Raw genomic sequence first — 13,899 nt, forward strand, 5'->3', positions numbered from 1 at the left:
ATGAGCTTCACCAGAGCAGTCAGTAGAATGCTGGGTGTGGAATCTAGATTGTCTGCAGATGGCCAGAGAGGGAATGGGAAGTGAGATTATAAAGCCAGCAAATAGGAACTATTGTTCCTAGAAGTCTTTTTTTGTTTTGTTTTGTTTTGTTTTGAGGTGGAGTTTCCCTCTTGTTGCCCAGGCTGGAGTGTAATGGTGTGACCTTGGCTCACCGCAACCTCCGCCTCCCGGGTTCAAGCGATTCTCCTGCCTCAGCCTCCCGAGTAGCTGGGATTACAGGCACCCACCACCACACCCAGCTAATTTTTTGTATTTTTAGTAGAGATGGGGTTTCACCATGTTGGCCAGGATGGTCTTGAACTCCCGACCTCAGGTGATCCACCCGCCTCCGCTTCCCAAAGTGCTGGAATTACAGGTGTGAGCCACCATGCCCGGCCCCAAGAAGTCTTAACGGTAAAGAAAAGAAGCCCATGAAGGCAATGGATTAAGGAGCCATAGAGTTAAGGAAAAGATCTTTTTTAGGATGAGGAACACTCGAGAGTAAGATTGAAGAAAGGTATGAAAAAAGATCTCTGAAGATATCACAGAAGGTGACAGGAGGTAATTAATAATAACAGCTAACCATTACTACATTCGTGCCATGTGCTAAGCACACTCTGTAGTGACTAGTTTTCACTCACTGACTCATTTAATCCTTACTATCATCCTGGAGGCAGGGACTATTGCTATTGTCTTCATTTGTCACAGGAGGAAACCAAGGTACAGGCAGGCTTAGTAACTCGCTTAAGATTACATAGCCAGTACTGTAAATTGCAGAGCCAGAAGTTCAAACTCAGGCAGTCTGGTTGCAGAGAATATGCTCTTCACCATTAATGCTCTCTAAAATGGGTCTGAGAACTTTGTCCAAGAAGTGGTTCATTGCTTCCTTGGAGACAAGGCAGAGAAGACACCAGTTTGGAGGCTGAGAATGTTTATACTTAATGGCCCCCACCTCTCCTTGTCCCATAAAATAGAACATCTATTGAGAGAGAAAGATGAAGAAGCATGAAAGCTTAGAAGCCAAGACCTGGAAGAGCCACTGGGATTCTACTAGAATTAAATAAAAAGACTTCTGAGTAAAACACAGTCCTTTGACCTTAACAAATGTATAATACACTGAAGTGGATATGACAAGTGCCCAAATAACTATAATCTTGGGCAATATGTGTGAAGGGACGTAATAGACATAGAAAGTTAGTTGTATGAGAGTTCACCAAGGGAGACACTGTGTCAGGTTATGGGGGAGAAGGATCAAAAGCATCTCAAAGTATGTGTAATATTTGAAAGACAGAGTTTCAACAAGCAATCCAGGAGTCTTAATATTTTTCCAACAGACAGCTTACTAAGAGCAAGGTTCAGTGAGAACGTTGTTGATAGCGATTAGAGGAAACTGGAGTTGAGTGGAACGTGGCGCAGAGGAGAAAGAGTCTCTGACCAGGGCAGGATGAGAGGGCAGGGGTTGAGGCATTGAACCTCACTTTTCTAATTAAATAACAGTATCCATCTCCAAGATTATCCTTCTCCTCCTCCACCTCCTCTAGTTTCTCCTTGTTATTGAGTGCTTATCAAATGCCTGGCATTTTGCTAAGCTTTTTATTTTTTCTATCTATCTATCTAGCTAGCTAGCTAGCTAGCTGTCTATCTATCTACCTACCTATCTATCTGTCTGTCTATCTATCGAGATGAAGTCTCGCTCTGTCACCCAGGCTGGAATGCATTGGCAGGATTCCCTCTCACTGCAACCTCCACCTTCCAGGTTCAAGCAATTCTCCTGCCTCAGCCTCCTGAGTAGCTGGGACTACAGGCATGCACCACCACACCTGGCTAATTTTTGTATTTTTAGTAGAGATGGGGATTCACCACGTTGGCCAGGCTGATCTCAAACTCCTGACCTCAGGTGATTCACCTGCCTTGGCCTCCCAAAGTGCTGGGATTACAGGTGTGAGCCACCATGCCCAGCCAACTCTTTATATATTGAATATATTTGATCCTCATCACAGATTTTGTGAAGATAACATCATCTCCATTTCACAAGTGACTTAGCTGAGGCTCTGAGAGGTTAAGTTGTTTTCCTGAAGTCTCAGAGCTAGATGATGGTTAAGCCAGAATTCCACCAACATCTGTTTGATCCTAAATCCTTGCTTCTCATACTGCCTCTCACAATTGAGTAACAGCACCTGGCATATAGGAAATGTCCAATAAATTTATAATGGACATTAATAATAACTAATGGATATATGTCAAACAACATGTGGTGCTTGGGGGGGTATTAAAATGTTTAAAGTGGACAGAACGCTGTTCTGCACATGCACCCCAGAACTTAAAGTAAAATAAAAATAATAATAATAATAATTTAAAAAGTGGACAGAAACCAAGGTACCCTTGTGGGATTGGCAGAAGGGGAAAAAACTCACTTTTTTCTCTCTTTTTTTAGTGAATACTTACTTATATTAAACTTACTATGTGTCAGGCACAGTTTTAAACACTTTATACAAATAAACTCTCTTAATATTCATTACAATCTCATTTACAGATGAGAAAACTGAGGTACAAAACATTTAACCTAACTGGCCCATGCACACAGCTAGTAAGTGGCAAAGTCAGGTGATCTGGCTCTGGAGCCCGTGCTCTGAACCGTGCTATCTCTGTGAGGTTCAAATGGAGCCAAGCATGGAGGACCTTGTGCATCAAGCTAAGGAGAGCAGCTCTTCCTAAGCCGGCGCTCGGCGATTCTCCCAGGAGAAGGCCATGTTCAGTTCGAGAGCCAAGATCGTGAAGCCCAATGGCGAGCAGCCGGACGAGTTCGAGTCCGGCATCTCCCAGGCTCTTCTGGAGCTGGAGATGAACTCAGACCTCAAGGCTCAGCTCAGGGAGCTGAATATTACGGCAGCCAAGGAAATTGAAGTTGGTGGTGGTCGGAAAGCTATCATAATATTTGTTCCCGTTCCTCAACTGAAATCTTTCCAGAAAGTCCAAGTCCGGCTAGTACGCGAATTGGAGAAAAAGTTCAGTGGGAAGCATGTCGTCTTTATCGCTCAGAGGAGAATTCTGCCTAAGCCAACTCGAAAAAGCAGTACAAAAAATAAGCAAAAGCGTCCCAGGAGCCGCACTCTGACAGCTGTGCACGATGCCATCCTAGAACTTGGTCTTCCCACGTGAAATTGTGGGCAAGAGAATCCGCGTCAAACTAGATGGCAGCCGGCTCATAAAGGTTCATTTGAACAAAGCACAGCAGAACAATGTGGAACACAAGGTTGAAACTTTTTCTGGTGTCTGTAAGAAGCTCATGGGCAAGGATGTTAATTTTGAATTCCCAGAGTTTCAACTGTAAACAAAAATGACTAAATAAAAAATACATATTCATAGTAAAAAAAAAAAAAAAAGAAAAGAAAAAAAGCTAAGGAGAGCAATCCTTGTCCTTTTGCTTTCTCCAGTCTGAGGTCTCTTCTATACCTCTTACAGCAGTCATTCTTTTTTTTTTTTTTTTTTCGAGATCGAGTTTTGCTCTTGTTTCTCAGGCTGGAGTGCAATGGTGCCATCTTGGCTCACCACAACCTCTGCCTCCCAGGTTCAAGCGGTTCTCCTGCCTCAGCCTCCTGAGTAGCTGGAATTACAGGCATGCGCCACCATGCCCGGCTAATTTTGTATTTTTAGTAGAGACGGGGTTTCTCCATGCTGGTCAGGCTGGTCTCAAACTCCCGATCTCAGTGATCCACTTGCCTCAGCCTCCCAAAGTGCTGGGATTACAGATGTGAGACACCATGCCCGGCACAGCAGTCATTCTTTAAGACTTGCCCTCTCAGCTAATAGAGTCATTGTATCACTAATACCCTTTCATCTACATGAGATTATAAACTTTGTGAGAGTAAAAGATATCTGTCATTTTTGCATTTGTGTTCCAGCACTTGCCAGATACCTGGCATATGGTCAACACATAAGAAATATTTATGGAATAAATGAAAGAAAGCTTCATCGAATCATTCATGTTTCAGGTATCAGATAGGACATATGTTCAAGGCCATTCATTTTGCTGTAAAGGAGTAAATGAGACTGGGTAATTTATTTTTATTTATTTATGTTTAGTGTTACTTTTTAATTTAACTTTTAAGTTCAGGGGGTACCTGTGCAGGTTTGTTACACAGGTAAACTCATGTCATGGGGGTTTGTTGTACAGATTATTTCATCACCCAGGTATTAAGCCCAGTACCTGTTAGTTGCTTTTCCTGATCCTCTCCCTCCACCCATCCTCCACCTCTGATAGGCCCCAGTATGTGTTGTTCCTCTCTATGTGTCCATGTGTTCTCATCATTTAGCTCCCACTTGTAAGTAAGAACATGCAGTATTTATTTGATTTTCTGTTCCTGCATTACTTTGCAAATGATAATGGCCACCAACTCCATCCATGTTCCTGCAAAGAATATGATCTTGTTCTTTGTTATGGCTGCATAGTATTCCATGGTATATATGCACCACAGTTTATCTAGTCCACCATTGATGGGCATTTGGGTTGATTCCATGTCTTTGCTATTGTGAATAGTGCTGCAATGAACATACATGTGCATGTGTCTTTATGATAGAATGATTATATTCTTTTGGGCATATACCCAGTAACGGGATTACTGAGTCAAATGGAAGTTCTGTCTTTAGATCTTTGAGGAGGAATCACCACACTGTCTTCCATGATGGTTGAACCAATTTACATTCCCACCAACAGTGTATAAACACTCCTTTTTCTCCGCATCTGTTTTTTTTTTTTTTTTTTTTTTTTTGGCTTTGAGATGGAGTCTTGCTCTGTCACCCAGGCTAGAGTGCAGTGGCATGATCTTGGCTCACCGCAACCTCTGCCTCCCGGGTTCAAGCAATTCTCCTGCCTCAGCTTCCTGAGTAACTGGGATTACAGGCGCCTGCCACCACACCTGGCTAATTTTTGTATTTTTTAGTAAAGACAGGGTTTCACCATCTTGGCCAGGCTGGTCTTGAACTCCTGACCTCATGATCCACCCGCCTCGGCCTCCCAAAGTGCTGGGATTACAGGCATGAGCCACTGCACCTGGCGTTTTTGGCTTTTTAATAGTAGCCATTCTGACTGGTGTGAGATGGTATCTCATTGTAGTTTTCATTTCTCTAAAGATCAGTGATGTTGAGCTTCTTGTCATATGCTTGTTGGCCGCATATATGTCTCCTTTTGAAAATTGTCTGTTCATGTTCTTTGCCCAGTTTTTTTAACGAGGTTTTTTTTTCTTGTAAATTTGTTTAAGTTCCTTATAGATGCTGAATAGTCGACCTTTGTGAGATACATAGTTTGCAAAAATTTCCTCCCATTCTGTAGGTAGACTGGGTAATTTATAAAGAAAAAAGGTTTATTTGGCTCATAATTCTGCTGGCTGGAAGATTGGGCATCTAGTGAAAGCCCTAGACTGTTTCCACTTATGGGGGAAGGCAAAGGAGAGCTGGCATCTACAGAGATAATATGGCGAGCAAGGGAGTAACACCCAGCTCTCCTGGGAACAAACAGAGTGAGAACTCACTCACCACCCACTCCCAGGAAGGGCATTAATCTACTCATGAGGAATCCACCTCTATGACCCTAACACCTCCCATTAGGCCTCACCTCCAACCTTGGGGATCAGATTTCCATGTGAGATTTGGAGGGGTCACATAAGCCAAACTACAGCAACATATAACAGAAATAGGAAAATGTTTGCCCTCATACATTGTTGTCTTAAGATGAATAGTATTCATAAAACAACTCAAACTTGGGCAAAGAGGGTCTTCACTGGGGATTCATATCATGACAACAAAATAAACAAACAGAAATATTATAAGACTCAATTTGCAGATTACCTAAGACAAAATTAATTTTATGTATTACATGTCTCTTTCTAATGTATATTAAGAATGTCCTCAAAACACTCTAGCATTATGGTTAACAATTACTCTCATGAGTCATTTGACTTGAAAATTGATCTTCAAATTGGAAAAGCCTTTAGCAGCAAATACCAGCAAAGACAAACTATAAAAATTTAAGGCTTAATGGGAGGGAGTTTGCTCTGAGTGGGAGTTAGGTACTGAGGAAGAGAACAGAGTTGAACACATGAACAGAGGAGCAGGCAAAAAACATTAAAACAACGCCTGTCACTGGGTGCGGTGGCTCACGCCTGTAATCCTAGCAGTTTGGGAGGCCGAGGCGGGCGGATCATGAGGTCAGGAGATCAAGCCCGTCCTGGCTAACACGGTGAAACCCCGTCTCTACTAAAAATACAAAAAATTAGCCAAGCGTGGTTGCAGGTTCCTATAGTCCCAGCTACTCAGGAGGCTGAGGCAGGAGAATGGCATGAACCCGGGAGGCGGAGCTTGCAGTGAGCCAAGATCGCACCATTGCACTCCAGCCTGGGCGACAGAGTGGGACTCCATCTCAAAAAAAAAAAAAATCTCAGCTTCCCAGTTTGCTAGCAATGTGGCCAAGGGAATATTCTTTAACTTCTCTGAAACAGTTTTCCTCTTTTTAAAATGATTAAAATGGTACCTACCTTACAGGATTGTTGTATGGATTAATGGAGATAACAAAGGTAAAGCATTTAGAAGAGTGCTTGGTACATAGAAAGTAGTCAACATAAGTTCTCATTCTTGTTATTGCTATAATTATTGGCATTATTCATAGGAGCTATTAACTGCCCCTGTATTTGATGTTTGAGGAATGACGTCCTCCCTCACGCCCAGCCATTCCAGTTTCTTTTCACTAATGCAAAGTAGGAGAGGTCCTTGATTTTCAAGTATATTATCCTCATGTAACCTTTGCTTTTCCATGTTACATATAGGCATCCTAAGCTGTTTTTATGGTACATTGTCCTTCATGCTGAGCTACTGAGTGATGATTTTGAGCTAATTTGCAATGGGGATAAAGATTGGGCTTTGGCTTGAGTCAGCGTCTATTCTTAACACATCTAGGCTAAGGCTGAGGTTAAGCCTCAGCTTCTCTTCCTGACATTGGCCGTCTACGGGAGGTCTCCCCAAACCCCTGCATAGCCAGGGACTGGAACTTGTTCATTAATCTGTTTTTTTTTTTTTTTTTTTTTTTTTTTGAGACGGTGTCTCGCTCTGTCGCCCAGGCTGGAGTGCAGTGGCGCGATCTCAGCTCACTGCAAGCTCCGCCTCCTGGGTTCACGCCATTCTCCTGCCTCAGCCTCCGGAGTAGCTGGGACTACAGGCGCCCGCCACCACGCCCGGCTAATTTTTTGTATATTTAGTAGAGACAGGGTTTCACCGTGTTAGCCAGGATGGTCTCGATCTCGTGACCTCGTGATCCGCCCCCCCTCTGCCTCCCAAAGTGCTGGGATTACAGGCGTGAGCCACCGCGGCCGGCTCATTCATCATTATTCATTACAAAAATTTGTGTGCCGAGTCGGCCACGGTACTAGGTGTTGTCTGCATATCACAGGAACTACTGTCGGGGGCAGGTGTTTCTGGGCCTTCCCGAGTTTTCCACCTATTGCCACTCTGCACGGAGAGAAGCAGATATCGAGGAACTTGTCAGCATGAGCAAGTTTATGGGGAGATGGAGAAGAGCCATCACGACATGAAGGAGCAGTCAGCTCAGCCCCTATTTGGCTTATACTATGAAAACTGGCAAAAAGAAAAAGCCCTTTTCCCTACCTCTGCTGGCGGAACCCAGCACAGGTGATCTCAAAGGCTTAAACACTGGAGGCTTCCCAGCTTTCTGCTGCAGCTTCTTTCAAGCCTGAGAAACAGGGGGCTGGCTGGCTACTTCAAACTGTTGATTGTCTCCCACTAGAGGCCTCTGGAAACCTGTAAAGTTTCTTACCTGCCCTTCCAGGTTGCCTGGGTTCAAAGAGGCAATTTTATAAGAGAGTCTATAATTAGGGGTTTAATGGTTTGTTTTGTTTTGTTTTGCTCTCTGGGAACAGAATCCTCCTCCCCTATAACATGCCATATTTGTTGAGTATTCACTTTGTGTCAGGCACTGTGCTAGGCATTTTTTATTTTGTTTAATGATCACAACCCATAAGACTGGTATTATTTATTCTTTGTAAGAAATGAGAAAAGTGATCTCCTCACGTTTATTTACACAGCTAGCAAGACATAAAGCTGTGACTGAATAAGCCTAATGACTGAAATGTCTGTGGAATGTAAAAGAAAAGGTGAAATGAAGATCTACAGAGGAAGTGGAGATGCAAAACGGGAGTGGGACATATGGGGTATTTATTAAGCAATTGAAGATCAGGTTGAAGTATTGGTTCTCTGAATAGGTCCTACCCACAGTTATTGTGTAAAAGGAGGCATTAAGAAAGGTCTTGTATTTCCATACAAAATAAGACAATGGGGTCTGCAGGAAAAGAAGGGAGGGGTGGTTTTGTTTGGGGTAAAAAAAGCATTTTAAAAGAAGTTGTGTGTGTGTGTATATATATATATGTGTGTGTGTATGTATGTATGTGTGTGTGTGTGGTGAAAAGTGACACTGAATAATAGAGTGTGAACCCACAGTGCTCGCTCACATTCACAGGCACCAATTACCAGAAAATACCAACAACCATGGAGCCATAGGGATGCCATTTATGGATAAAAGCTATTTATGAGAATGAGAAGACTCAGAGTGGGATTATTCCTCTTGTTAGGTCCCTCTGGGAAGTAAATTAGGTGCTTAAGGAGATGTATTCAATTTTTTTAGATCTCTACATTACATTTACTGCAATGCCAATAATAATATGCTGCTCTTGGCTTCCAAAGGAGGCTTTCTCAACTTCAGAATCTGAGCTCTCCTCTGTGCAAGGTGCTGTGCTGGGATTGTGAGGCACACAAAGGCTCAGATCATACTCTCCTTGTGTTGAAGGAATTTGCAAGCCAGTTAGGGTAACAACACATCACATATATAGATACATATGCAAAATGCAGCCTAGTGTATAGGTGCCAGGTAGGAATATAGCCAGTCAATTATATATAGGAATTGGGGGTGAGGGAGGAGTTATATCTACCTTCAGTTAGATATCCATTTATCCATTCATTCATTCATGAATTCATGCCTTCATTCATCTATTCAATACATACACTTGGAACATCACTATGACCTTCCATATCCCAAACACTTTTTTTTTTTTAGATGGAATTTTGCCATTGTTGCCCAGGCTGGAATGCAATGGCATGATCTCAGCTCATTGCAACCTCCACCTCCCAGGTTCAAGCGATTCTCCTGCCTCAGCCTCCCGAGTAGCTGGGATTACAGGCATGCCTCACCACGCCCGGCTAATTTGTATTTTTAGTAGAGACGGGGTTTCTCCATGTTGGTCAGGCTGGTCTCGAACTCCTGACCTCAGGTAATCCACCCACCTCAGCCTCCCAAAGTGCTGGGATTACAGGCGTGAGCCACCATGCCTGGCATATCCCAAACACTTTGAATAAAATGATGAATAAATCAGAATACCTAATTTAAGGTCTAGTGGAATGGAGTTGAAATGATCAGTTTTTATTGACAGAGTTAGATTTGCCCTTGGATCATTTCAGTCTCTGGGATAATCAACCTAATGACAATGACTCAAAATAAACATTTCCTTGGCAGTTGGAAGTTTTTAGAACAGATGTTTCTATGTTAAAAACCACTGAGTATTGTCAAAGTTCAATACTAGATGTTGTCCTTATTAACACACTTGTCAAGTTAACCACCTAGACTTCTCCTAACATATGCTTCAAAGAGTAATCACAATATGATAAAAATTTTAGAGCTGAGCAATAATCAGTCATCAGTTTTACTAGTTTTTAAACACAAAATTATTGATTTCCTTTAGTTTCCTAAATATAATAATAAATATTCATATCTTACAAGAATACCATGAAATAGTACTATTATTCCCATTTTACGGAAGAGAAAACTCTTCTGTAAAGAGTGAAGCTTTTACAGAAGCCTCAGAGTTGGTCTGTGAAGCCTCAGAGATGGTAAGTAACTGTATAATGGCCTATAATCACATGAAACAAGGGGCAGATGGGATCTGGGTTCCAACCCGGATCCAGCTGACTCTAACTGTCATGTTCTTTTCTATTCACCTGTGTTGTCTGCTTGGAAAATAAAGATTCACAGTCACTTTTAATGTTTAAAAAGACGTGATAGAAATTCAATTTTTTTAAAGCAGCCCATGGTGATGAATACTACAGGTGTCTACATCCCACCCAGTGGGGCATTATTGGTAATCTCATGACAGAAGTACTAATTAGCAATGAGAAATATCCCTTTTTAATTAAAATAACTATTTAATAAGTGCTCTTTTAAAGCAGGGGATCATCTTGGTGGAGAACCAGCATCTCATTTCCAAATGAGAAAACTGAAACCTAAGGAGTTAGGCTAGTTACTCTGCAGAGATGCATTTCGGAGCAGAGGGGTGGGGTGTATTGTAGCAGCTCATTAAAAACTGAGTCAAGGAGTTCACTAATCTGAATAAATAACTTCTACCACTCCAGACATTTTTTATGGATCCAGTTTATATTTGAAGTGGACGGGGGCCAGGCGTGGTAGCTCATACCTGTAATCCCAGCACTTTGGGAGCAGAGGTGGGCGGATTACCAGAGGTCAGGAGCTCAAGACCAGCCTAGCCAACATGGCGAAATCCCATTTCTACTAAAAATACAAAAATTAGCTAGATGTGGTGGTGGGCACCTGTAATCCCAGCTACTCAGGAGGCTGAGGCAGGAGAATTGCTTGAGCTCAGGAGGCAGAGGTTGCAGTGAGCCGAGATCATGTCACTGTACTGCAGACTGGGCGACAGAATGAGACTCTGTCTCAAAACAAACAAACAAATAAATAAACAAACAAAAAAACCCACCATTTTTTCTCTACCCTCTTACGCGTAGTGCTTCGGGGTCTGTGGACTAAACTGACAAAAGACAGATTAGCAAGGCAAAAGACAAATTTTTGTTCACATATATCAGATGTATGTGGGCATTCATAACCACTCAAGGAGGCAGTTGTTAATAGAATTTGGAGTGTATATACTATCTTAATAGGAGAAGAAGGGTATTTATGAGAAAACAAATGACATTAAAGATAAATGGGCCTTTAGGAGTGCTGGGCTCAGAACATGATACCCCAAGGTATCTGAGTACTTTGAACTGAAGGACATTGGAAGGACAACAATTCTGTCTACTTCATCCTTTCTGATAGTACCTGGTGTTTGCCAAAGTAGAGGTAATTAATTACTATTCAGTAAATAACAGTTGGACTGGGGGGGGTTCCTTTGGGGCAGGTGCAAGTACTTTGACATCTTGGTATCCTCGAGTGCTTAAGAAGGAAAGCCTGGAACATGTTAAAGGCTCAATAAGTGACTTGGATAAAGAGTTGAATGAGAGAATAGATAAACAGCAACCACAGTCATGCATTGCTTAATGATGGGAATACCTTCTGAGAATGTGTTGTTAGGTGATTTGTCATTGTGCAAATGTCATAGAGGGCACTTACATAAACCTAGGTAGCATAGCCTACTACAGACCTAGGCTACACCGTGTAGCTGATTGCTCCTAGACTACAAACCTGTCTGGCATGTTACTGTACTGAACACTATAGACAACTGTAATGCAATAGTAAGTACTCTGTGTATCTAAATATATCTATAGAAAAGGTATTGTAAGAATATGGTATTATAACCTTATAGGACTACTGTCACATACACGGTCTGTTGTTGACTGAAACATCCTTATGTGACACATGATTGTATATCCTCAGAACTGTTAAGAACTATTAGATGTTGAAGAGATGGAGTTTTGTATGCATAAAGTTTGGTGCTTGTCCTTGACAAGTCTCTGTTCTACTTGGAGATTAGAAATGAATGCCTCTATTAAGTGTAACCTGCATGACATCTTCTATAACGGCAATGAAAATTCAGGAACAGAGTAGAGGAGGAGAGAGGACTGGGAAAAATAGTCTTTTGGCATGAAGAGGGTGTGTAAGGATGGGAGGGATAAGAAATAAGATGTGTGGGTGGTGGTGGTAGAAACTGCACGTTTGGGGAGCAGGGTGGGGTATTTACCAAACCAAGGGTCTGTTGAGTAAGGTGAGTTGTATTGGCCAAGTGGCCAGTTTATGAAACATGGAAAAACCAGGCCCAGAAATTTAGGCTTGATAGAGCAGGAAATCTATCGGGAGCCCCGCCCCTCTTTTTATGGAAGTTAAGTATAAATATAAATATATGATTTCTCACAAAGAGACAACAAACATTGTAACTTAATATGGGTACCCTCTAAACCAACTAAGATCTCTTTAGACTTTTGAAATACAAACTGCGGTCTTGCTTTCACATTCACTTATTCATTCCACAAAAGATTATGGGGCACCTACTAGAGCTAGCATTTTGTTAGGCACCATGGGGGGTACAAAGAACAAAAAAAACTTGGTCCCTATTCCCCAGGAGTTTACAGCTCAGTGGTGGAGACAAACGTGTACACAAATCCTTACAATAGGAGGTAAAAATGTAAATACAGGATTGTAGAGGCTCAGTTCCCAGAGATACTGCATGGAGGTGGTGTGGAAAATTAGAAAGACTTTTTTTAGACTAATTGGTTTTGGATCAGGTTTAACATTGATGGAGTAGAACATGTTCTCTTTAAGGCAATAACCGGGGTTAAGGCTGTGGAAGCACATGCGCTGGAGTAACGAACAGTGGTCTGATTTGGCTGGAGCGCAAGGTTCCTCAAGGGGCGCCGTGGGGAATTTAGCTGGGTATGTGCCCAATAACCGAGGCTGGGAACCTGGTAGAAAGAAGTCGAGCTGAGACTTTATTCCGCATCTCTGTGTTTTGACTTAGGCATCTATTGGGTCCTTTTAAAAAAAATTCTCCTCCTCTTTCCTAAAGAGAGTTCTAGCAGTTGGGGGTGGGGTGGGGACCATTTCCTAAAGTCAATGCGTAAGTTAAAGGTCTGCAAGGCGGTCCACCGGTGATTTAAATCTCGCACTTCGGAAACCAGAAAAGGAAACCTGTGAGAAGCTGGGCAGGGGGAACCCGCTTAACATCAACAGCAACCCCTAAATGGCATCAGACCTTGGAAAGACAGGTTGCAGGCCAGACTCGGGAGCCGGGCGCCAGCACCCGCCGGAGCTCTGAGCCCCGAACTGGTGGGCAAGGGGTAGAGGAAGAGAGGGAGGGAGGGAGGGAGGAAGCGCGAGAGGGAGGGAGGAAGAAAGGGAGGGAGGCGGCGTCATGTGATCCGCTTCCCTGCTCCTTTAAGCGTCCACAGGCGGCGGAGCGGCCACAATCACAGCTCCGGGCATTGGGGGAACCCGAGCCGGCTGCGCCGGGGGAATCCGTGCGGGCGCCTTCCGTCCCGGTCCCATTCTCGCCGCGCTCCAGCACCTCTGAAGTTTTGCAGCGCCCAGAAAGGAGGCGAGGAAGGAGGGAGTGTGTGAGAGGAGGGAGCAAAAAGCTCACCCTAAAACATTTATTTCAAGGAGAAAAGAAAAAGGGGGGCGCAAAAATGGCTGGGGCAATTATAGAAAACATGAGCACCAAGAAGCTGTGCATTGTTGGTGGGATTCTGCTCGTGTTCCAAATCATCGCCTTTCTGGTGGGAGGCTTGATTGGTAAGTGCGGAGAGCTGCAAACTTTTCCCCCTTTCTGTCTTTTCGGGCCCCTTCCCTCTTTGCCTCTTGGGCTACTTGTTACAGTATCACTGCCTTGCTTCTATGATCTAATTAGTCCGGCTATTGTGCTTAAGAAAGCAGAGCTCCATGGGGCTCCGTGGGGCACAATCCAGTCTAGTGGCTAAGAGAAAAGGAGGGGAAAAAGTTTTGGCCTAGTTTCAGTATCCACTTGAAAGGCAAGAGGGGGGCGGCGGGGGTGGGAATCTTAAGCATGGCGACGGATCGCG

General features: G+C 43.2%; 1 protein-coding gene and 1 pseudogene across 2 annotated transcripts in view; both read left to right on the forward strand.

Moving 5' to 3' along the window:
* Positions 1-2,775: 2,775 nt before the first annotated feature.
* LOC100454980 (small ribosomal subunit protein eS7-like) lies at positions 2,776-3,385 on the forward strand (annotated as a pseudogene).
* A 9,813-nt stretch (positions 3,386-13,198) lies between these two features.
* The window catches only part of WLS (Wnt ligand secretion mediator), a 134,771-nt gene continuing 134,070 nt past the window's right edge, over positions 13,199-13,899 (forward strand). Inside the window, exon 1 of one of the 2 annotated variants that reach the window (XM_024256332.3) lies at positions 13,199-13,612. In XM_024256332.3, the coding sequence (XP_024112100.1) occupies positions 13,507-13,612 (106 nt within the window). In that variant the 5' untranslated portion in view covers positions 13,199-13,506. 2 annotated transcript variants of the gene reach the window in all.

The sequence above is a fragment of the Pongo abelii genome, chromosome 1 (genome assembly GCF_028885655.2).
Source record: "Pongo abelii isolate AG06213 chromosome 1, NHGRI_mPonAbe1-v2.0_pri, whole genome shotgun sequence".
NCBI classification, from domain to species: domain Eukaryota; kingdom Metazoa; phylum Chordata; class Mammalia; order Primates; family Hominidae; genus Pongo; species Pongo abelii.